This window comes from Ambystoma mexicanum, chromosome 8 (genome assembly GCF_040938575.1).
Source record: "Ambystoma mexicanum isolate Mex_15411 chromosome 8, UKY_AmexF1_1, whole genome shotgun sequence".
In the NCBI taxonomy this organism is placed as follows: domain Eukaryota; kingdom Metazoa; phylum Chordata; class Amphibia; order Caudata; family Ambystomatidae; genus Ambystoma; species Ambystoma mexicanum.
In genome coordinates, this window is record NC_090929.1 from 1,417,044,283 (window position 1) to 1,417,070,152 (window position 25,870).

At 41.3% G+C, this 25,870-nt stretch overlaps 1 protein-coding gene and 1 non-coding gene across 2 annotated transcripts in view; one reads left to right on the forward strand and one right to left on the reverse strand.

The window, feature by feature from the left end:
- Positions 1–14,031, forward strand: part of SFRP5 (secreted frizzled related protein 5) — a 122,794-nt gene extending 108,763 nt beyond the window's left edge. The window contains exon 3 of the mRNA XM_069611553.1: positions 11,355–14,031. Coding sequence (XP_069467654.1) covers positions 11,355–11,707 — 353 coding nt within the window. The 3' untranslated portion in view covers positions 11,708–14,031. The remainder of the gene's footprint in view (positions 1–11,354) is intronic.
- On the reverse strand, positions 4,915–5,076 carry LOC138474907 (U1 spliceosomal RNA). Its single transcript, XR_011269129.1, has one exon. It is a non-coding gene; the product is annotated as a U1 spliceosomal RNA (small nuclear RNA).
- Positions 14,032–25,870: the final 11,839 nt, after the last annotated feature.

The following is a 25,870-nucleotide window of genomic DNA, read 5'->3' on the forward strand; positions in this document are numbered from 1 at the left end:
TACTCTAGTATTATGCATTTTTTAATCTATGATAAATGTATCATTTCAAAAAGTAATTGTACACTTTGGGGCTGATTCACAAATGGTGCTGAGCGTTTGAAACATCTGAAGAGCCTGCATGAGATTGTTTGTATCCACCATTCCTAGACCATCTCGCAGTGAGCTTCTGCATCTTGAAATGATACGTCATCCATTCAGGAGTTGCAGATCTCATGACAGAACCAGATGTAATCATCTGGTTTGCCTAGCAAATCAGAGCTCTATCGGGTGATTCATGTAGCCTCTTGGACTTATTTCAGCCAATCGGGTCCCATACATCGCTTAAGGGATGTCTGTGCGTCCTCGTAAATGGCACAGCTAATTTCCTGTCACTTTGTGGGTTATGCTAGTCTTAAAACAAGGTGTTGCATGTGACAGACTAAAACATGGCGGGTGTTTTGTAGATTTGGGACCATTGGAACGTGATTTGAGGAGCATGGAGGACTTTTCTCTTGTTCTTTTTGCTCTTTCATAGTTTATTGCTCTTTATTGTTTTTAAGGCAAGTTGTGTGCTCTTTTGTCTTAGTGTTTGGTTATTATATAATATTCTGCTGTCTTATTTTCTCCACATAAAAAAGGAAAAAGTGCTTTTTCCTCATGTAACTGTGGCAGGGGTCCTCCAAGGCAAGAAACATCTGGAACACCAAAGTAATCCAAAAAGGAACATACAACAAGCAGGAAGTAACACCGTTTATTAGGCACAGGCGCAGCTGTGGGAGCACGGTTCAAACAGCACAGTGTAACTGAACTAGTTGAAGAGAGCTGTCAATGCCGCCCACTGCGGGCAAACACTGTATACACAAACGACATAATCTGCATACACAAAGTTGAAACATTTGGTGAATCATCATATAAAGCTAATTGTTGGGACTACGTCAATCCCATATATCTAAGCATACAATGAATAATGATGATTGGCTCTTGCCATCCTGGTCCCCATCGCCCAACACCACCCATCGTGTTGTCACAAACCTTCCCACAATGCCCCACAGTGACACCTCATAGCATAATGTGATTGTGCTGACCACTGGAACTTTATTAATATGCCATTGGTCAGTTCCCATCGAACACACAAGACAACATCCAACCAATGAGGTGTCCGGCGGACATCGGCAAGGACCCAAAACACTGTTGCACCCTAGGAACATTGAAACCTCTCCCAGTATTGGTTCCCCATTGCTCACCCCTTGCCCCTCAGCCTCATGCCATGACTATCTGCCAAGGGGCGATTTGAAACTGCTTACCCCACCATGCATTTGATTTTAATTGCTGGTATTACATTTTGTTATCTTCTACATTTCCCTGCCTCTCTGGCCTCAAAAGTATCTGTTAGCCCCAATCCCCTGCGGCTACGTTCTTCCGGGAAAGGCAAACTTGCAAAATTGCAAAATTTCACCTGCGGCCTGTACTCCAAAATGGCTGTATTGTTGTTCACATTGTGCTATACTACCACTTCTACCGACTACCCCTGCCCCTTATCCTCTATCCCCAAAATGCCCACTTACCCCATGCCCCACATGGCGCCCCCACTCGCCAGTGTTGCCTACATTCTTTTACGGTCACACATGCGTAAACAGTGCATACGTTAAACCGTGCAGCTGTCAATGATGTCTTACTTCCAGGAGTGCCCCTTCACCTACCCTGCTATGTCCCCTCCCATCACCACATAATTGATGAGTGTGCTCCCCTTGGCATTGTTGAAGTTGCACCTTTACCACATTACTTTGCCTTGTTTCCTTTTATAAAATTAAAAAAGCCAGTGGAAAGTTTATTACACCCTATTTGTTTCCCCAAAACAACTCAAACAACAAACATTTGTTTACACTTTCGTAGTTTCTACTGTGTGTTTTTATGTGTCCTATTTTTTATAATATAGTACTATTATATTAGTGTAGTACAGTAGTCTTTTAGTTTTATTTGTAGTTTTTGGAGTAGCATTGTTTGTTCATTTTTTGGATCTTTTTGGCATGTGCTTTCTGGTTCCCTCAGGGCTTCTTTCAACACGCACGTTTGGGTTCTCAGTTTGTGCACAGGGTATTCAGCATTGTAATAAGTGGCACTTGTGATGGTATGACCGTGACACTTGGCGATGAAGGGGAAGAAGGCTGGAAAGGAGGAGCTGCACGTCTGTTCATAGGCGGGGGAAGATTCCCCCATGATGGATGAGAAGGGGTAACCACATGATATTTTGGTGAACGCCCGTTTGCAGCTTGGGACCAAATAGCATCCCCAATCCTCTGAATTGGTGGCGGTAGTTTAGGCATTGGGTGAGGCCTCAGGAGTGGGAGAGGAGCATGGACCATGGAAGATGCCCTGGTGGTTTAAGGTAGCACAGTAGCTGGGGAAGCAGAGCCTCACATGAAGGCCCCCACTTAGACATTAGAGTAGCAGGAGGTGCATGTCCCTCGTAGGGGTGGGTGGGAGGAGTGGCAGCAGCATGCACTCTTGTCTGGGTGGAGGGGATAGAAGAGGAACAAGCCCCCATTCAGCATGGTGGGGGTGCTGTTTTGGATGAGGGGTAGGTCTGACATTGGGATGTTTAGGGGGCGGAACAGCCTGTCGAGGTTCCACAGTAGGTGGTGTATCTACCCCACGGGGAGGAGTAGTGAGTGGCTGCACCGTGTAGAAGAGCATGAGAACCTTAGCTTGTGAAAGAGCCCATTGAAACTAGTGTCTCGCTGCAACCGGTGAAAAAACCTGAGCACCTTAATGAGCAGCTGCACCGTGTGGGAGAGTTTGAGAAACGTGGAGTGTGGCTGCACCCTGTGAAAATAAGAAACAGAGTGGGTTGCTGCACTCTGTGAAAGGGCCCGTGAACCCTGTGAAAGAGCCCAAGAAACTTTCTGGGCAGCTTCAGCCTGCAATTGTTTATTTATGCAGCGCTTATACACAAGTATAGTGCTTCAAAACACTCTATCTAAGAGCTTGAGAACCATGGGGGCTGCTGCAACCTGCGGGAGAATACAAGTACTTAGTGAGTGGCTATACCTTGTGGGAGAATATAAATAAGAACATTACTGTGTGGCTGTGCACTGTGGGAGAACATGAGAATCTCAGCCGATGGTTCATCCAGCCGGAGAGCATGAGAAGGTTTGACAAGTGTTCTGATCATGAGGCAATACAATGATTCAAAAACATTACTTGCACAATAGTCAATATCATGGTTTAAGTCAGCAACAGGAAAGGGACTCCCGGTCACTACTGTAACTTTCTGAGTCACACACACACCACAAAACAACTCTGCTCCACTTTTCAGTTTCTGACATATACTAGGTAACTAAGCATCCTCATCGTTGGTGCATTAGGTATGGCTAGATGTTATTCCCTTGTCTTTCACATTGAAGTGACTGTTTATTTTGCTTATTTTGATAAATGTTGGTACTTCAAATGTCTCTCCTGCGGTTGGAGAAAATAGCCCCATCTGCATTAAAAACTCCCTTGATATAGAAGCATTACAAACAATTGTTCCTAATGAGCACAAAAATATATGTATAAAACAGTTATTTATTTATTTTCACCATTTTTCATTTCATGGTATTCAATCGAGGTCACATATACATTTATAAAAATACACCACTGTGTAAATATAAACATCAAAAACATGTACTAAGGTGCATCTAAATGTGCAAAAGACAGAAATGACATAAATTCTGAAGCAGCAGAAACCAACCCAAAAAAACAAAACAACCCGGCCATCCTTATCAGGATTACACTTGATTGAACCGCCATGTTTTAAAAGTATTCTTCAATTTTTCTACCTTAAATTCCTGTTCCCATCTATTCTTAGTGCCATTTTGGTTAATTAGCTTAATTTAGCCTTGAAAATAACCCAGGCCTCACCAAATATGCTACACATTAATGTCTTATTAACTTCAAGTGTGGTGCTGGGTTGCAGGAAAATGTATATTTAAAACCTGTACAAAGAACTTTGCTTTTGGTTTGAGCGATTTGATGTGTATTCAGCTACAAAATGATCTGCCAGTTATAAAGTGCAGGTGTACAATGTTGTTCTAGAACAGGCTTGTCCAACCTTTTTGAATGTGGGGCCGAAGCATTAACTTTTTGTCACCCAGTGGGCCGGTGAGCCAAAAGTCAACAACCTCACCCAAAGCAGTATATTAGAAAGCGATATTGTGTGACCTTTGACACAATAGCATCACAGGTAGTGATAGCCATGCAGTCCCAAAGATAGCTTTTGGTGTCATGGGCAGTGATCAAAGGTTAGTTGCTTGTGATTTCTTTCAGTGTCTATGTGTTAATATTTTTCTGAAATAGTGGGGGTGACCGAGCGTAGCGAGGGAGCTACAAGGTTCTAGGGAGGGTTTGGCAGGGTTCCCCCCCCAAGAATTTTTTTTCAAATATGGGGTTGAAATGGTGCATTTTACAGCAGAAAAGGTGACCAAAAAGCCATAAGTTTACAATCAGTTCTAAAGGGGAACATGAAAATTCCATGTCACCATCAGCAGAAAAGAACATTTTACAACACAACACATTTTAATGATCAATGTGTCCACAGTGTAAGACAGCACTGTCACTGATGTAACACATTGTCATGCTGGTTGTACCCAAAATATGCCCCTGTAGCAACATGTCTATGCTGGCTGTTCCCAATTGAGGCCAGCATTGTCCTATGCAAAGCATGATTTATGCTGCCTGAGCATGTGCAGTGTGCCCAATACATATGGCAGTTTATCTCTGTAATACACATTACTTATGTGGTGATGAAAGAAGCATAATTCAATTCAACAGATAAAATATGGAAAAGCGATCACCCAAAGGTGAACCTAATTGAAGAAACGCAATGTGAGCACAATCTTAAAGTATGCAACCTAGCAGGCCTAGTGCACACTTTACCTTTTCTTTCACCAATAAATCAGGGGGAGAGCGCGAACGCAGTCTCCCACTACCAGAAATAATGCAGTCATGTGTCCCGCATTTGGGAACATAGCAGGGGTCAGCAAATCCGACGTGCAATGGTTAAGCCTCACCCTGGGAGATCTGCCCTTGTGATCAGATTCTCCCCTGCCAGCTAAGTATGAGTAGCATGCAAGAGGGCAGGGATTGGGTCAGTTCTGGGAAGCCCCACTAAGCGAGGGTGAGAAGGTAGGCCCTGACCCAGCCCCAACCCCCTAGCCCCCTGGAAGCTCTGAGCATCTGCAGAGCTGCCTGTCCCGCGTGTAGGGGGAAGCTCCAGCAGGCAGAGCCCAGCAGAAGAGTAGATTGTAGCGCAGTTCCTTTCTCCCATCAGGCCTTGCTCAGCCCGAGATTTGTATACATAGCAGGATGGCTTGAGCAGGCCTGTTGCAGTCTGCCCACTGGCCTGTCAGCCCCACATGGGCCCATGGCCCTCCTGAGCGGAGCTGCTCAGCGCTGGCCCCATTGACACCATCATAATCATCCTGGACCTCGATGCTCCACCACCCCTGAATCTCAGAGTTCTGCTTAATGACAATGCTGAAGCTTTGACATCTTTGCCGTAACCATATGCCATGTTGTGTCAGCCGAGCCTGCACAGCGCCTAAGGCAAGTATTACCTTGTCCGGGCCAAGAGGTCACTGAGTCTTCCAATGCCATCCACTTGGCACGGCCTACTGTTCCCAGCGTTTTCTACCCACAAATCAGCACCACTGCCAAACTGAACTGAATCATTGGGGCCCATCGCTGCTGCTCTCCGACTTGACCCCAGCCCAGCACAAAGGCACCCATGCTTCTGGTCTGATGCTGAAAAGCCTGGCTCTGCTGAGATCCGAAAGACAAGAACTAGGGTATTTTGGGAACATAGTACTATTGTTTTTTGTGTTGCAACTGTATCAGCTCACACCTCTCCTGAAGGGTATAGGCTGCCCTCAGACTGCGCTACCAAAAGAGTGAAAATAAGTTATACCTGTTGGGCTTGCCTGTTTCACTTTTATGATTGGGATCACTGCTGCATGGGTATTAAGCGCGTTATAAATAACCTATCATATCAGATCATATCATAGATCAAGATCATAAGCAACTTCCAGAAACCTTGGCAGGTGGTCCATTGAGGCCCATTTGCAGGTTGCAGTGTGTTATTGGGGCACTACTAGGGTAACATATTGTGCTGTACATGTGGTATTCGCCATGCTTTGATACCCCATTGGCCACATCTATAATGTCCAATGTACTTGGTATAATGCATGGACATTTTCATCAATCCGCACTGTGCTTAGAGGTAAACGCAACTGAGCTGCCGCTGTTCTTCTTTGTCTCGATACGAGGAAAAAAAGCACTGCAAAGGTTAAGTTTCTCACCTGATAAAGGTTCATCTTCGGTGACATTTGCAATTCAAAAGAACGATTTTTGGGGCAGACAGGCTGTGTCGCCGCAACCCCTGCTAAACATATGTCCAGAGATGACAAACCTTGAAAGTAACTCCGCACAATGGCCCTCTGAGCAGCGGCCCACGGCTAATCAGGGGTTCAGGAATCTACTGTGCTGCCCACGCCGAGAGGAACTCCTGCACAGCACCTGTCCACATAATCCTTTGCCCGGGCCAGCACTCTCTTCTCCTCACCTCACCACCTCCTCCCTTCATCTCGGCTCGCCTTTTGTCCCTCGGAGCACCATGCAAGAGAGGAACGGGCATGTCTGGGCCGGAGCCCGTTCCTCTCTTGCATGGTGGATCCTACTTGCCTGAAATGAGATATTTAAATGTAAAGTAATTGCTACTATATTAATCCCATTGTTCATAGTTTGTGGGAGTACTGGGCAATTGTATGGACCCGCGCTCACTGAAAATGAATGGTATTCCCGAGGTAACCCTCACTATGCCGTGATACAAATTAGTCTCTCCTTCCTCCATCATCAAGTCCCAAGATCTTCTTGACTAATTTATTTATTTCTGCAATGTTTGTTGGAAATCCGACAAACATTGCATAAATAAATAAATTAACGCTTCGTGGCTGAGGACTGTAACTACCTCTGTTGACCCCATGGGGTCACCAAAGGAAGTTACAGTTTTTCGCACAGGCACATTTAAAAAAAAAAGAAAAAGAAAAGAAAACTTTTTTTTTTTTTACTCAAGAGTTGTCCAACATACGGCCTCGCGGGCCACATAAAATGGCTTGGCGGGCCGCATTGTGGCCCGCGGGCCGTATGTTGGACAACCTTGTTCTAGAACAATCACTTGTGAATCTTTCATCTAAATCCTTAGCAAGCGACTTTATATGCCAACATGCTAATTGCCCAGCCCAGCGTTTGTTATAGCTCATATCCAGACAACTGGATAGCATACAAATATCTCTGTATTAAGTTTAATATTGTCATGAACATGGAGGTGAATGGTGGGCGTTTGGGTCTACATAGGAATTCCCGCTATTGTTGACTTCGTGGGGAAAATGTCCCTGAAACAGTTAGACATTTAATAATAGTCTAGGAAGCCTTATGTCACTGGCGAATGTCTGCTCTTTTAGCTTGTGGTTTTAATCATTCTCACACCCAAATGGATGACATATCGGCTGATTATTATGAAGGAAATGATGTGAGCTTAATTTAACATGTTACTAAAATGTGGGGGAACATTACATTTTTATTCACCACTTTATGATAAACGTTTGTTTGTTAACCACTCTCGGATGAATTTGTATGTGTTATTGTTCTTTGCTCTTTCACATATTATACCTCCCTTTTAATGACATTGTTGATTTTAACAGATGATGGGAGCTTTTAAAATGCTGTATTGTACTCTTTTATTTACTTTAATAAAAAACAAATCTTTCACCTCAGAGTCATGCAGATGAAATGTAGCCACTTTTACTATGAAATGTGGGTGCACATCAGAAGTAAGCAAGTACTCAAGGATAGCTTTAAATCTAACTACATATGGATCACCATGCAAGGTTAAAAACAGGTCCCTCACAATCTGTGCCACATCCCCACCTCTGCCAAGCACAGGCCCTCACCATGTTGGTCTTTGAGCTCAAACTGGTAGAACATCCATTGGAGGTGAATTGTGATGGCTATCCTGTTTGAAGGCATCCGCTGAGGGTCCTAGCACAGAGCAGACATTAGAAAGCAGCTGCCACTGACACATTGTTAAATATGGCCATCTGTATCTCATCTGTGAGTGTTGCAGTAGTATTCTAGTGCTTGTAGTATTGTTTTGCACAAGTAGCATGTCTAACATTTGCAAAGTATATTTCCAATGGGTGGACATTAAGGTGTTAGGTTATGTAGACACAACTTGTGAATTTGCAGATGGTGAAATTAATTTTTGGCATGGTAAGTCTTAAAGGGGACGTGATCTTGTGGGCAACAGAGACCATTGCTTTCAAAGGGTCACACTTGCATATAAAGCATGAGACCATGAAGTGAAGAAAAAGCCCAAAGCAGGGAGCATTCATTGTCTTGCCAATTTGTAGGGAACCACGGTCATTAAATCCATTGTGTGCTGCAGCAACACCCAAAGATGATCTAGAAGGTCCTAGCCATTGTGGGTACACCTACACCACCTTCTCCCAGATCTCAAGTCCTCTGTGCCCTCTGCCATATCTTTATGTGCCATAGCATTTTTTAGTGAGAATCTGTGAAACAGCATGCTCGATAAGTGTTATTATGTGTCTAGACTGGCATACATTGGTGCAGCCAGTTTGGACATGTTTTCTTATTATAGCATGGCATTTTTAATGGCAAAGCCAACAGGAGAATGTTCTTATGTGGGGATACTGACATATATTTGCAGTGCCAGCTTGGACACGTTTTCTTACAATTTCATTACTAGCATTATGCACAAAGCAAAGATGAGTATGTTCTTATATGGGAATGCTGGCATATATTGGTTTAACCCGCATATAGGTGTAACCAGAATGGAAATATAAGGGTACATCCACCATTAAATTGTTTTTTATGCTGGTAGATATTGTGGGGGAAGGCATTGTGAAAGTGGACTGGGAAATGCTCTTGTGCACTGTTGGCAAATTGCATCTATTGGATTTATTTCATGGGTTACTCTTCAAAATTAATTGCAAATTGTCTAGCTGTTGACCCAATTTTTCACGGAAAGTGTAATGGGAAATGCATAATTTTAACTAATTATTTTAAACAAATTCTCTGTAGGAGAACCCCCCTTGCCCCCAACGCACCTTGCTTGGTTTAATATCCAGGGCTACGGTTGGTCGCTCTCGCATATTTGTGGCAAATATTTGCACCCCTCCAATTTAAAAATGCACCTGCTGCAATTGGTGGATGGTATATTTGGGTGCCAAGAGCCAGGCACTGTCCCTTTGTTTCCAGGGGAAAGAGTTAATCTTTGATTAAAAAAGCATACTTGCATCTTTTACCTAGTGCAGGGCACAGTGTGCCCTGCAGCAGCATGATCATCATGGGCATCGCACATGTGCGGTGGTCGAGACCAGCCTGGGCTCTTGCGTGGCCCTTGCTTTGTTGAGAAGCTTGAGGGAAGGGGCTGGAGGGGCCCTCAGCATGGCTCGCAGCGGGGCCCTGTAATGTTGTGCTGTACCACTGTTTGTAATATCATAACTTAGGCAACAGTCACATAACCTGGGATACAATTCAAGGTCATCTGAATTGAAAACCCCTTTTGCCAAACTGAAAGTCATGCCATTAAACTATTATTGCATTGAATTGCACCTATTACTAAGGGAGCTATGCCGGCAGGGAGCCTCTCAGAACAGTAATCCAGAGTGGTATTTCTCAGCTGGTTTTCATGTGGGGCAGCGGTGGTTTCTGGATATCTCCTGTACACCATCCTCTACACCACTACCTCCACTCCACCTAACACCTTGCCTGCTCCTGTTTGTCGGAGCCACAAAGGCCATTGCTGTCCGAAGCACAACAAGATAGGAACATCAGACACCTTAAAGGAAGAGGAAGGCGCTGTGCTTTTTAAAAGTAGAATGAGGTCAGCAGTGGCATAAGCATCTTCAACGGTGTGACCAGACTGGTATTTGGAGACATATACTCTAAGGGCCTGATTTACATAGCGTTTTCCCAATGGGATTGCGCCATTATAAAACACTTCTGTGAATCAGGCCCTTACTGTGTGTGCGCCCCAGGAATGTTGCAATCCCACTGAGGGAAACCTTTCACGAGGGAAGGTGAGAGCGATGAGAAAAGGGTCGAAGCTGGGTGCAGGGTTTCTGACAGACCTTCATTATTAGTGTGTGTGCGTGAGTTGTTGTGAATGGTAACACATGATTGGATTCAGCTGCCCTTCCCACCTGTCAGGGGACAACATAAAAAATCAAACATTGCCTTGGTACTCATAGAAGAAAGGTATCTTTTTTAATGCAAGGGGGGCCTGTCCAAGAAGGAAGGACCTTTTGAAGAACAACATGGTGTGTGTTCTTAGCAAAGTAGCTATTATAAAAACGGAAGTTATTTCATTATGCTAACATTGTAAATGGGCTCTTTGTAAAATTTTGAAAATGTCAATAACTAAGTATCGCATAAGTGCATAATGTAGTCATAATAAGACTGTTACGATTGTCTTAATGAGAATAGGGCATTATCAAAGCCTAAAATACTAATATATATGTATTAATATTGTATTCTTTTGAAAAGAAAACCTATGACAAAGAGTAATGGGAAAAATAGCCCTAATGAGGGTTGACGACTTCTTTGAAAAAGCCAAAGAGCAGTTTGGGAAGATAATAATGAGCACAGATCTATATATTGCACAAATATATCAATGATAAAAGGGTTGTGTGTACAACACTCTAAATACATAATACGTGCTGGGCTTGGTGTTCATTCTATTTTCCACAGCACTGAACCTAAACTGATTGTAACTGTGAACCACATATAATCATTTGAACACCTTAAGGTTTGAGGACAAAATGGCCGCGAAATCTGTCACTCCATTCCATTCAGAGGGCCGTCCTCCTTCTCGTTTGCAGAGATAATCTGAGGAGTTGATTCAAGTCCTCGATGCTCAGTCATCCTTAGAGACATATACTTTTAGGACTGAACATGTGATAAAATGGTTCGTTCTGCAACAGCAACCCTTGTAAATGTACTTACTTGTTCACATAGTAGCTTCCAATCTTCCACACAAATGAACCCTTCTTTGAAACCCTTTAAAGCAAGCCGAATGTAGCTTGCTCAGTCAAAGGCGACCAGGACTATTTGACAGTGTTTTCTTAAAAATGTATGTGTATTTCTGCCTGTTCATGTTGAAAACTATGCAATAGAGAAACATCTTCTATTATTTTAACAATATTGTTGTAAACATAGTCTTTCCACTGTAATCTGTCAAGTTCATGCACTGTGGTGAATAAATGTTGTAAGATGCCCTCTCATACATTGTGACGTTTGTCTCTCCTCCATCTTAGTGCTTCGAATGAGAATAAAGGAGGTGAAGATTGAGAATGGGGACCGCAAGCTCATCGCCGCCCAGAAGAAGAAGAAAGTTTTAAAAGCTGGAAAGTTGAAAAGGAAGGAATTTCGCAGGCTTGTTCTGTACATCAAGAATGCTGCGGGATGCCCTTGCCCTCAGCTGGACAGCCTTAATGGCAGCTTCCTCATCATGGGCCGCAAAGTGGATGGGCGACTCCTTCTCACGGCTATCTACAAATGGGACAAGAAGAGCAAAGAGATGAAGTATGCAGTGAACTTCATGTTCTCATACCCATGCTCAGACACAGTATCTCATGGTGCCGGAACACACCTAGGATCTTTTCGCTAGGTGTTATCTTCCAGATCTGACTTTGCCTTTTACTCTGTGTCTCAGCATGACCAAATGTTTACCTTATCTGAATTTTTGTACTAGAATGCTCTAGTATACAAGAGCTAAAAAAGAAGAACTCTGTTCCTTCAACTCTACTCACTGCATCAACACGGGCAAGCTCTACAAACACCTGTAGGACGAAATGGGGGCAGCTTGAGATTCTCACCTGAAATGTTAAGAAAGTTGCCTTCAAATCAATGAGCATTCACAAATATTGTCATTCAGTGATATCGGTGGCGAAGTCCACCTTTGGTTTCCTGGTTCAACTTCTCGGGGTACATGAAGATGCTAGCAAATAAAGGACCTTGATATAGGTGCCATCTTCTGAATCCTACAGTCAGACGACAAAAGAGAATTTTTGAAATGCTGGACCTGATTTCAGTTTATTAGACCGATATTCAAACAAGAACCCAATTGTGCCTTTTTAAATGTCCTATCTAGCATGTTACCCATAAAACCTGGGCAGGAAATTAATGCATTTTATCAATACAGATTGGTAAAACTTCTAACATGTCCTGAAAATGTTCTTCAAAATATGTGTTTCATTTTAAAAAGTGAATGTTTGGGGACATCCGAACAAACATGTCCTTTGCGAAAAAGTGAAAGAGACAGGAAGAGGCAAAAGGTGGTAAAGTGAAACATGCACTGTACAGTTTTCTGATTTTTAGACATTTTGGAGATCTTAATAGATAGTTCGTTGGATTTCTTATATAAGAGGTAATTTTGAAAAGGGCATTCAATAACGTTTCGAAAGTTTTGGGGGAGAAACAAGTGCAGCTTTCTGGCTGTTAATTGCTCATTGTGGAAATTGTTACCTATGTTTTCAACCAGGCAAACAAATAGGTCCACTGTATAGCAACTGCACAGTCAACCCAAACTAAGAATACTGCCTTTCAAAGAAAAAAACTCATAATCTTGAATATTCAACTTTGGTTTCGAAGAGCCAAGGCCAACGTTGTCAGGAAATGTACCAGGAAGTTTTAAATGGAATACCCATTATTTGTGGCTGCAATGTATCAGGAAACATTTTCTGGTACTTGCTTAAAAATGTATTACCCAATTAAAGTGTATTAAAGCCAGCTTAGGAAATGCATATAAGTGCCTGCTCCAGGTAACATTCAAAGTAATTAACTTTAGAACAATATCTGCCTTCAGATAAACTAACTAGTTACCTGATGATGTGGATACCTAGTGAGCAACGTGGTGCAAATGTTTCCCACGTGACCTTTATGCCCTTGTAGACTTGAATGAAAGTGACCAAAATTCACATCACTAGGACAAAACATCGGTTTTGCCAAACAATTCGGCTTGAATGGCTAAATGAGGTGTGATCGCTTAGTTTGTGCTCAATATCCCCCCTGCATTATTGCATTTTCTAAACCACCACATCACCTCCAGTTCACTTGCCTAAAAGCATGCACTTTCCTTTGCCACACAAGAGCGCATGATAGTGTTTCAGAAATCCCAGCTACTCCTAGGATGTGAAGCAGCTGGAACCTCACAGGCTGTAAATCAGTCAGTTGATCTGCAATGGCAATTCTGGAACCTCGCAGGCTGTAAATCAGTCAGTTGATCTGCAATGGCAATTCTCAAGTGTTTGGAAACACTCTAATACGATAAATGACTATAAGAGCCGTATGCTGTGAACCACAATCTACTACAAATTTGATCGAATTACATCAAGGGAAATATTTGATTTATTAGTGAGGAGCCTTGAGGAAGAGCAATTGCTTGAAACACGTGTTGGCTCAAGAGATTAAGAATAAATCGGAGGAATTGAGAATGTAAACCATCTATTGGATGTCAGTGATAATCTGAAATGTATTACAGGATTGTTTGAATTCATAGGTGGAGTGCTGTTTGAAACCTAGTTTCCAATTCTTGTTTAGTCTACTAATTGGGTTATTTGGGGACGACCGATTTTCTAGGTTTCTCTGTGACACTAGACATAAGATATTTCTAGCCACTAGCACATCGATAGGGTTTGGTTCCCCGCTGTTTGTGTTTTGCGTTGCACATAGAGCCTTACTGCAAGAAGAAGTAAACTGTAAGCAATAATACTTACCAAATTACACATTTATTATTGAGGTTGTTCCCAATAGTTACCCAAGGTAAGTGACAAAGGCCCATACTCACTTTCACCCTGGTGAGTCTTCATTACATTTCTGGAATGACTCAGAGCAAGATTGCGTTTTAAAAAACACATGCTTTTGTATTAAAAAGTATAAAAATATCATGTGTATATTCACATTTAAAAATAAATGTCCATACATTGATTTCAATTGGTATTTGTACGTCTTTGTTTTTAATGAGTGCATCTGGAAGGAAAAGTGGAGCAGCTGTATTTTCTTTTAAGTGTGTTCCTGTGTTCATGAACTTGGGTTTGTGAATCATTTTTATTTATTTTATTTTATTACTGTGATATAGTTCATCCTGTGAATTGTTCCCAACAACAGCAAAAATGATTACAGAAAAAACAAAGAATGATAAAATATCATAAGTCATACATCTTCTTACATATTAAAAAGGAGACTCGTGTACATAGAACATTCACCACTTTGTTTAAATTATGACTCTGTACAGTTAAAATTGATATAATGTTGACATCTGCAAATTAATCATTTAAAAGATGGAGGGAACAGTTCTACAAAAAAGTGCAGTGCTGCAAAACACCAATCATTCGATCTGTCAGCTAGAAATGTGTGCCATACTATATCATTTGAACCTCATTTTGTTTTCTTTATGTGTGAATTGTTTTGTTTGGGCTTTTTAAAGGAGAACAGAACCTTATTTGATGTATAATTCAACACATTTAGCAATTTCAGTCACTCAAGTAAATGGCCCTTATTTTCGTTGCCTCTAATTTATTTAGTTGTGAAAATATAATATTAGCGTAATATCAGAGAAAATGTATTGAAACATAATGGGTGAGCCAATTGAGATGCCTGAATGTCAGCCCCCCTAAGCTACTAACCTCAGGCCTCAATTCAGAACGTGCTTAGGACACTTTACCAATATGCCTATTTTTACACAAACTTACCACTAGTATCTGCTGGAAAGGCACACGACCCATTGTGTTATATGGATAAAATGACCATACATTTGTACATTTTTATTACTAAACAATAGCCACATGAATGTTTTTTTAAACAATAAATAACAATATCAACACCATTTATACAACAGATTATAATACATCAAATGAAAATGATAACAAGTTATTAATACATTAATCTCCACATCAAATTAATCAATTTATGATTGTAGTAATAGCTCATTAATCAAGTTTCAGCAGTGCATGGCAGTATATTATATAAGAGTAATTTCCTATCATAATCAAATTCCATAGAGTACTCGTGAATTCTTCAGTTAAATATGGTGAATGGAAATCGGGAGAAAATGCAGTACTTAATTAATTAGTCCCAACACATGATAGTAATAAATGTCTTAGGCATTCAGTTACCTCAGTGGGACATAATCAGTAAACTTTGTTACTAATAGGTATTCCGGTCCAAAACCTATAACCTTCAAAGTATGTAATCGATTACATTTAAAGCAAGTGTAATCTATTCTAGTTCGCTGGTTGGGATATTCCAGCATATATTTAGGGATTTTGCTAATATCAGGCATCAATGAAAGAATTCAGGCAAAGATCATTTGTTGCTAAGGTCAACCTTATTCTGTTCCAAAGCCAACTTGTTAATGGCATTTTTCAGTTCCATTTTCACTGATTATCCATCTGATCCCTGACGTTAGCCCTAAAGTATTTAGTCCAATGAAAAGAGTCATTAAGTAGATATCCTATAGTGGTAGTAGAACTGAGATCACGCTCATTGATGTTGCATGTTTTTATATCTGTATTAACAAGGTTTGTTGCATTGAGCAACAGATATTATTAGCTAAGCTGTCTTTTCTTGATCAGCTGGATATGAATCAATGTAATACCAAATTCAGCCCTTAAAAATTTGATAGGCAAGTTGTGTGCACTGGAGAAGAGATTCTTGAGGACTAAACTGTCTAATCTGGTGATGGTCTTAATTTGCTTGTACCCCAAGATTTGAACACCATATAAAATAATAGGCACTATTCTTCCAAAAGTGGTTGAAGCGAGTACCCACAGTATTTGTCCATAAAATAGATAAATGCTTTGAGATATTGTGTTATGGCAATTCTATTAATCTCCATTTGCCCTGTCCAGGTAATTTTGTTATCTCCTGGAATGCCTCTGTACTTATATTTCCAAACCACTTATTTACGTCTACATACCATGCATAATTATCAGTTTTAGAAGTTCTATTGAAAATGATGATTTTCGTTTTTGATTAATTAATGGATTTTAGTGTTTTTGACCAATGCTGGTATAGTGTCCATCCATGAGATAAGTTCACTCAGGAGGACTCATGCAAATACTTTCTGGAGCATTCAGCATAACAAGTATTTTACATCTTGCTGGATTGGACTTGTCACTTAGTTTAAACAATGGGACAATAAGGCTGTTTTTCCAACCTTCTGGGATCTTACTAGTAAGGCTAATTGACCTAAAAAGCAAGTGAAGAATCTGATTCCACACAGCAGAGCCCCTTCTGAGCAAGAGGCCATCCGGACCAAGCTTGGTGGATTTTTTAGATTCTTTCAAATACCCTCAACTCCGGCTGTGGTATTAGTGTACTGTCATTTTCCCATACAGGAGCCATTAACTTGAACACTAGACTTTACTCCTATGGTTGAGACAATATGTAGTTCCCAGGAATGCTTAGAGGCACCAACATCCAGTACTGTGGCCTTTTCATCACCATAGATTTTTTTTCCCCAAAACATCTGGAGTTGTTTTTTAAAATGTCAGCCATTTCTTGCCAAATCTTTGTTAATAGATGACTTTTGTGACTTTATTAGTCACCTTCTATATTCCTTCTCAGAGCAGTAATTGATAATTAATGATAACATTTGTACATTTACTTTTGAAAAACATTATGTGAAAACAGGTATATTAAAGCAAATATAGATTTCCATATGTAAAATCATGTAACACTATACTCTGTATAGATTATGGCTGAAACAGATTTATAGTCTGGTGATGAAGAGGAACCTATGTATGCTGACTCTATTCATAGTAGTGGTGTGGGATAGCTTCTGAGTCTCCTAAGAGAAAGTGAGAATTCCTTCAGATACTAATATATAAGTAATGTTCTCCTTAAAAATAAAAACAGTTTTTAAGGTTACAAGAATGACTGGGGGCAAAAGGAAAATAGCATCCTATCATCTGACTCAGTGCTTATTGTTCCTGCTTACTTGTTGCCATCATACCACATGCTTATTTCTTATTTGAAAAACATTCCACTAATGAAAGCTTTGGCATAATGTTTGTACAGAACCCAAATTGGAAAATGGATTTTAAGTTTTGACTATGGAGGCATATATAACATCAATATTACCAGTGCCAACATGTGACATGTGTTTTGCTTAAAAAATAAGATTCTCTCTATAATATCTTCAGATGGAGATTACTCCCTGTTATTAATTACGCTTTATAGACCAGGCCAGAGGGCTGGACTGTGATTTATGGGCCCTGAAGACTGAGTTAAAGGCTGGAGTGCAGCGAGTGCATTTAATGAGGTCCACAGGCCAATAACTTCACATATGGCCTGAGGGCATGACCATTTGAAGCTATTATGTCTCACATTTGTGGGGTGCAGGGGGTTAGAAAAAAGCAATATGCCCGATGTTTCCCAGCAAACACATACAAACATATTGAGAGGAGAGGAGCAGCTGTCTCTCTCTGCCGGTGTGCTCTGGTAAAGGTAATCTAGAGGCAGTTATGGGCGGCCATTGGAGAGATGCCAGGTGCTGTGTCTTCCAGGTGCAGCCTGGTGAAGATGTGGCCAGCAAGGTGCTGGAGCCACCTGCTCTGCCCACCACCTCAATAAATTAAGGAGCAAGGCTGGGGAGGATTTCTGGTGCCCGGGCCACATCTGTCAGGGACAGCCCAGAGGAAGCGAAGAGTGGCACTGGCAGCAGGGTTCTCACTGTGGCGCTTCTATCATGCCAAGAGCCCAGCTTGCAGTGCACTGAGACTAAGTGAATGATGTGACTTCCCTCTAATTGGATGATTTTTGGGCCATACAGGATTTCCGAGGCATGCCACTTCACTCCCCTGGAATTCACTATACATTGACATTGGGTTGTTGATTGGAAGTGTGGGCAATAGTTTGATACTCTCCTGTAACATTTGTGGGAATCAATAATTAAATCAGAATAGGCACGTGCGATTCATAATTATTTTCATTTGACACTTGGTAAAATGCTTTTCAGAAGAAAAGCCTATTCATGTTATGTTCTCCACAAAAATTAAATGCGTCTTTGCAGGCATGTTGTGTGACAGATTGACATGGACCACATGACTCAAGAGATATAGTTTACATCTTTTCATTTTCTTAAAGATGATGGGGTTGGGATGAATGTATATCAGGACTAGGGGCTTATTTTGCAACAGTAATATGATACAAGGTTTTGGTTTCATCTAAACAGGATGAGAATAACAATGCCGTTCGTGGGGCTTCTATGTTGTTGGGGTGCTGATCGACCTAGGTTTTATAATGCAAAACTCTGTTTCAGAGATATGTCCCTGCTCCTATTTCTTTCTACATATAAGCGACAAATAGCCCTTACCGCTGCATGTTTATTTCTCCCATGTTCACCCTCCTCACTCCTTTTCATTTATTTTCATATTAGAACTATCCTTCTCACTGCCATTGTTGTCTCACCCCGGGAGAAAATTGTGCCATTCACATCTACTCTTATTCTCTGGTTCTCTTGCATAAGGGTTATAGTGGCCTTGCCACTCAGAAGGGGTATAGTGCCCCTGTGGGATATTTTGACCCACTCAGCTGCACTATGGAACATCACCTTGCTGCATATGGTGCAAGAAACAGCACAAAATGGCCACGCTGACTCCTATGCATGCCGAGATGTTTAAACTGCGTTTTTTAACCACCGGAAAATGGCTGCATCCCCTGCCACACACAGTTTTGGTGGGGTGAAACAGAGTACTCACTGCAGGAATGTGCCAGTGTGCTCTGCAACATTTAACATGGAGTGAAGTGAAAGAGGCAGCATCAGTTTGCTGAAAACCCAAAAATGCCTCTTTAAAATGACACTTTCTCAACCTTAAAAGTGCTGCTTGGTGCTAAATTCATCAATTTCTCATAAACCACTGTGATTAAAAAGGCCCTGCAATGCCTAGGATCATTCATTGTGTCTCAGAGGAACAGGGCCTCATTTGAATGACAGCTCCTGTCAAATGTATCTTTGAAAAATCAACCCGTGGCTTTGTTTTCATTTTTCACAGGAAACGCGTCTATTTTCTTTGCAACAGTATCAAGAATCAGCTGTCCAGAGAAAGACTCAAAATATATGCCTGTTACCTTTATCCATGCTGCAAAACAACTCCAGCACACCAGAAAAGAACTATAGCTGCACCAAATGTAAATGTGCTTTTTCCTAACTGAAGGGGGAAAATCGCCTATTTAAAAGTACATAGTTGTGTAAAGGCCTGATTATTTAGAAATGTAAAAGGATTTGTTGCTGATAGAAAGACACCTATAAACTGTTATAATTCTATAGGTTTAAAGTCAAGATTTCAAAGGAGAAAAGCAAAGCTAAAACCCAGGATGAGTTGGAAAACTATATGAAAAAAAAAACTTTCTCTGCCAGCTGCTAGCCCTGAGAAAGGGTGACACGTCATAAACTTCTGGAGCAGGAAAGGCTAATTACTAGCTTGGAGGCTTTGAATACCCAGGACAAATGGACTTCCTAAATCGCATCAGACATTTGTCTTTGCTCCAGGCTGAGACATAAGCAGGCTAAGACTCTCACCTGTCAAGATTGAGGGGCAGTAAACTTCAATCAAAAGAGAGGCCCCTCATCCTGCTTCAAAGGAATTGAAATGTGCTTGCAGTTGGGGAAAAGAAAAACAAAACTGATTAAGTGACAATAGACTTCCTTTTGTTTTTAAAAAGCCTATTTTGTAACTGAACTTTAAAGACATTTAACTTTGCAGCAAGAATGAAGAAAAATATGAAAAGTATGTAGTTTTAAATCTAATTTCATGCTCGTTCTTTGAAAACTTGGTAGAACACATTACTGCATAAGGAACAGAAGTTGTAAAGAATGACAGATTGTGGGGAAAGTATTGATATTGCACACATAACATTGTGTACACACATCCCAGGGATAATTGTGCATCTATGTACAAAGTTGGGAAATTTTACACCAAATCTTTCATGGTTAAAATTCCCAAAATGTAGCAGAAAGGCAAAACCAGGTCCAACAGACTTGGGGTTTGGATTGAAGTATGACCCACAAAATATGTAACCTGTGTATCTGATTTTCCCAGAAATTATAACTGTATAAATATGTATTTGTGGTAAAATTAGATTTTGGTTCTAACAGCTAGGGGAGGTTTCTAGTCATTGTAAAAATCATCCCTTAAACATAACATTCTTTTCTGTGATCCAATCAGCGAAGAGCAAGGCAGAAACTATGCTCTTGCCCAATCCTAGCATTATGGGTGTGGGTAGGAAGCCTGCCCCTGCCATATACTGTGGTAATGTCGTTTGGCATGATAAATAAGGGAACCTGACAACACACAGAGACTGATTCCTGACTTTCTTCCTGATTTCCTGGTGGCATCTTGTTCCTGATTTCTTCATCCTATTTGATCCTGATTCAAGGTTTCTTTGCAAAGCCAAGACCTATGCATTGCTGATCCCCTTTTCAGCTTGGCATCAAATTCTAAAAATCCCAAAAACCCAAGGGAAGCATCCTGATCCATCCTGGCTTGCTACTACTAGATGCATGCCTGAAAACTCACAATCCCACTGAGCTCCAGTCTCCAGTAACCAGAAAGGCCAGTGCAGTCCGGGAACCAGAACGGGCTAGATGATCCTGTTCCGCCCGAGTTGCCCAGCTGTCCTTGGTAAGACCCGATCCGTGTAATGACCAGAACCCTTGACGGTCCAAAATCCTAAATTAAAGTGGACTGTAAGTATTGATAGGGATCATAGAAAACCATAGCATACCTTGCCTTGCCTTGTCTCATCCCAATCTCTAAACCATCCTGCCTGACCTTAAGAAGTTGTAACATTGTCAAAATCCTTATTGCAATCCTGTTCTTGATTTATCTTGTTAAGCGCCATTTCAATTTTCTTAAAAAACGTTTGGTTAATTTTAGGCAGGAATCCACAAATTTGCTAAGTTTTACATGTGTGATTTTTATTCTAAATTATTTTCAACCTTCCATTCAGATTCAAAGTATTTACATTTGCTCAAACTATAGCTCATGATTGTTAGTAACTTTCCGATGTTGTTCCCATAGATATTTGTACGGATTTAAGGATTTTTTAACACATTCATTGTTTTACACAGCCATTTCCGAATGTCCTTTTAAAGTGTAAGATTTCAAATCTGTGTTTCTCTCTTGTTTGGGGAGGGAAGGCTGGATTCGAATTCTGTTTTCCATTCCTTATTCCTGATTACCTGCTGCTTCCTTATAACAATTTAGAATTGTTTATTTGTGGGTTGAGGAATATTGCAGGGGGAAATCCTAACTCAAGTGCTATCTTTCCCAACAAGCCAAAAGTGCTCTTTTCTCTGGTGTTTTCCTTCTGTGTTGCTAAAGAGTGAATATAAGTGCTTACATACCTTCTCATCTGTTATTGTCACCACATTGATGATTGTTGCTCCCTATTAAAAGTATATGTTTGATTTGAATTTTAATAAAAAAATAAATATTAACTTTACCAATCAGCCTGATTCCTGGTCCATCGTGACCGGGGGTATTTGAGAAGGGGTGTGATATGAGTGGCATATCACTCAGAATATTGAACCTATAGACATAAAAAAATAAGCATTTCAGCTGTGCGCTGCATACTAGGCTGAGACCAAGGTGTATCACCTGATTGAAATACTTAACACCCCTCACATCAAAGGTAGTCCCACATTTGAAGATGTCAATGGGGTTCATTCAGGGGGGGTCTCTTCTCAGGTTCATCTACAGCATGATCTGCCTAGGTTCGCCACAATTGACCATTTTTGAGACATATCCTTACCTTCTGTTACCAAGAGCATTCACCTTTTGCACAATCTGTCCTTTACTATGTCATTCCTGGCTCAGGACAACAAGTTAGAGAGACACCCCAGCAAATAAGCCACCAAATAGAATGCCCATGAACACTCTTGGGCCCTTCATAGATCCAATATTACATTATGTACTAACTTAAAATTCTCCAAATCTGCCTTAAAAACACACCCCAATTATAACAACACATTAAGACACATCCGCCTTCTACATCTAACATAACTGGCATGCACCAATGTTATCACAAAATATTCTTCCACCGCTGCATCCGTCTCGCCCTGTGTTCATAGCAACTACTTCCCACATTCCCATCCCATAATCTTCCTCTCACTCATTTTCTTGAATCATAGCAGACTTAGGTCTGGGTACCCCTGGCGAGTTGAAAAGCAATCCACTCTACTGACAAGCCTTTTGCTCTGATACTACTACAGTAGTGATGTGTTGCAGTATTAAAGTATAGTAATGTGAAATGACTTAACAAAACATCACTTAACACAACATAACATAATTTAACACTTTTCTCATTCGATCTGGAAGGTTGTTGCTCCTGCTGCTGTGGTCTCAGCATCTTTCCTTGTTTCGGCAGATTCTCTGCCTTTAGTATGACACAAGTTCCTGGCTCCTGCACACCGCACTCAAACGTGCTGCTAGATCTCCTGATCCCACACCTGCACACTGTTCAGATGCAGGCACAGCTTTTTATAGGCCATATCTTTTTTCATTTTCCGACTTTTCAGGTTCAATAATTCCCCTGGAGGTGCAGTAATGCACAGAAAGTGCACCTACCTAATGGAGGGGTCAGCTACCAGGCACAAACTCCACATGTGCATGAAACAACAGATGGCCTGGAGGGTGGAAACAGGACCTCATTCTCAGTGAAAAGCAGATGAAAGAAACCAGATTCAGGCAGTGGGCCTTGCAGAGAGGGCCGGCTAAAGCCTTCCGGACTCTGGTTGGATGGAAGAAAACGCTCAGCCACCAATGGGAGTACTGCACATGGAGAGGTAGTTCAGCCAGCCTGCCTACACAACAAATAAAACCATGGTGGCCATCTTGGAAGGGCCAAAAATCAGTCAAATAAGCAGGCAATAGTGGGAAAACTTGTGCTCTCAAAATAGCAAGGCAGCTTCAGGTATTAAAAAGCTCAGAAAATGGCAGCTCGATGAAAATGCCCAATAAAACAGTGGTTTTATGAAATGAGCTTAAAATTGTCAGCAAGCACTATATCGGTGGCGCTGTTTTCATAAGTGGACTGTGCATTTTCTCTCACTACCACTCTGGTGTTTGACTGGTACCTATAACAATAAATGATCTTTAGCTCTTCATTTCTTTCCAACCTAGGAAGCAAAACAGAACAGCAATAACAAGTTAAATCAGAAATATGGTTCAAGATATATTTCTGGAGCTAGCGTAGATTTTTCATTAGTTCTCTCATTCGCTAGCAGGTCATTAGTGGTAGGTGTTGGCCTTAGGGACTTCTGCTCCGCATTTAACACTCACAAATAGTCATCATCTGTTAACCAATTTTGGCATGCTTCACATGGATATTGAAAAATACCTGAAGGGCAGACTTTGGGAGGAATCCTAACCACATCTCTACTCAGCATTCTCAAGCCCCAATCATATCACAAGTCCTTCCCTGCCAGTGAACTACAACCTTCTTCTTATACTAAGTCCAGCTCTTCACATCTCAGGTAGCGACTATATTAGTGTGGTTGTAAGCCTGTATCTGGTCAGAAGAGGTATCTCAGACAACAATTGAGTTGAGGATTTATTTAGTATTTGTACGTTATTCATATTTATATAGTGCTTTCACCAAAAACCTGCACAGCATTTAAAGAACAGTACAACAAATGATCATGATAAGGATACAAATTGGTGACAACAGGGGGAATATTCACTAGTGGAAAAAGGGGACAGGGTGTGTGCTTTTAACCTAGTATGGAGGACGTGAAGTGAGGAAGAGGGAGAGGTCAAGAGGATGAGAAATCCAGAGTTTAAGTACGAGATGGGAGAAACAGCAGAAACGAGAGGGGGCACAGTGATGTTTTGGAACAGAAAGAAGATGCAGGTGTTGGGAGCGAAAAGAGCAAGAAGGGCAATAGGGCATTGAAAAGGGAATGCAAGTAGGAGTAGCTTGGCCATGGTAGCATTTGAATACAATTATAAGGAAATGGAAAATAAGACAGGAATCCAAACGAAGGAAGGTGATACAAGAGAGAGAGGACATTCTAGAGTATAATGGAGGTAAGAAAAAGAGAACACATATTATAGAATTGAAGCTGGAAAGGAGTGGAGTAAGAGCAGAAGAAGGAAGACCTTCTAGGAGAGCAGAATAGTAAGACGAGAAAGACCGGTGGAAGAGATAAGAAGTTTATCAGCATGGAAAGATAGGAAAGGCTGTATCGGACATAGATCATGAAGATTATAGTGACAGGTACAACCAGTCATACCTATATAATTGGAGAATGATAGAGAGGGGTCAAAGGTGACTCTGAGATTATAGGCAATTAGGGAAAAGGGAAGAAAATTAGGAGGGAAGAGAAGACCAGAATGAGAAGAAAGCAGGGATGGGGAGGAAGAAGGGAAGAAGAGACTTCAGTTTTGGACAGATTAAGGTGAAGAAAGTGTGAAGAAATCCAAGACTGAACTGCAATAAGACAGGCTGAGTCAGTAGAAGGAAAACAGTCACAGAGAGAGAGGAGTAGGAGAAAAATGCCTGAGAATCATTATCGGAGAAATGCCATGAACGGTTAGAGACTGAATGAGTTCAGAAAGAGGACTAGTATAGATTGGAAATAGTAGTGGGCCAAGGACAGAGTTTTCGGGGACCCCGCAAATAATGCGATGGGTTGAAGAAGTGAGACCAGCCCAGGATGCTCAATAGGTGTGAGAGGAGGGATTGGAACTATTGAACAACACTACCAGAGAAGCCCAGAGAGATGAGGGCAGAAATAATGTGAGGTAGTCAATGGTGTCAAAGGCAGCCGAAAGGTTGAGAAGAATAGCAATAGGGAGAGAAATGTGCAGTAGAGTGGTTTCAGCTAAGTGTGTTCAATGAAAGCCAGATTGAACAGATGGTATCAAAGAGTAAGAGTTGAGGTGGGATGAGACTTGGGAGGAAACTGGCCTTTTTAAGAAGTTTAGAAAGAGATGGATGAAGTGAAATATGTCAGATGTTAGTGGGGGAGAACGGGTTGAGAGAATTTCTTTACGTATGGTAAGGTTATTGCCATGTTTAAAAGTGGTAGGGAGAAATGAGGAAGATATAATAAGGTTGAGAAGAGAGATAAGATAGGAAATTATATATGGTGGGGATAAAGGAAGAAGGGATAGTATCAGATGTAGATGTGTTAGGGTGAGTGCAAGAGAGAAGAGGGATGTATTGGAATTTGCAAGAATAGTGAACAAACAAAAGGATGGGTTCGAGGATGGTGAAGGGGAAGTAGAGGTTGGTAGGGAAAGGGTGGAGAGAGGAGAGAGAACATACATTTTCTTTGTTTTCAAAATGCTGGTGGGGCAGCTCGATTGCACTGAGTCACATGGGACCAGGTCGGGTGCCGCTAATGGTTTAGAGCAAAACTGGATACCAGTAGCACTTGCAGTGGTTCCTTCCATCTTGCAGCCACAGCTAATTGTCTCTGATGTATCTTCACAAGGACCCAAATGCCTGGTCACAGAGAATGGCCTTGCACAAGTGGTTCTCTGGGCAATGCTGCTTTGCCCTGATTAGGGTCAGAACTGACAGAAGAGATTAGGGACTTCATATACCTAGCAGATTGTCACAGCGCCTGCCCTTCTTCAGGAGTAGCCTCCAGGCGCCCAGTGAACACATCCAGGATAACCAGGAGATATTGAGAATTTCTGCAATTGGTGAGCTGTAGAAAGTCTATCTGAAAACCCACAAATGGTTCATATGGAGGAGGGCATTCTGCACACATTGCATCTGTTTCCCTGTAAGCTTTGCATTTGGAGAGTCATTAATG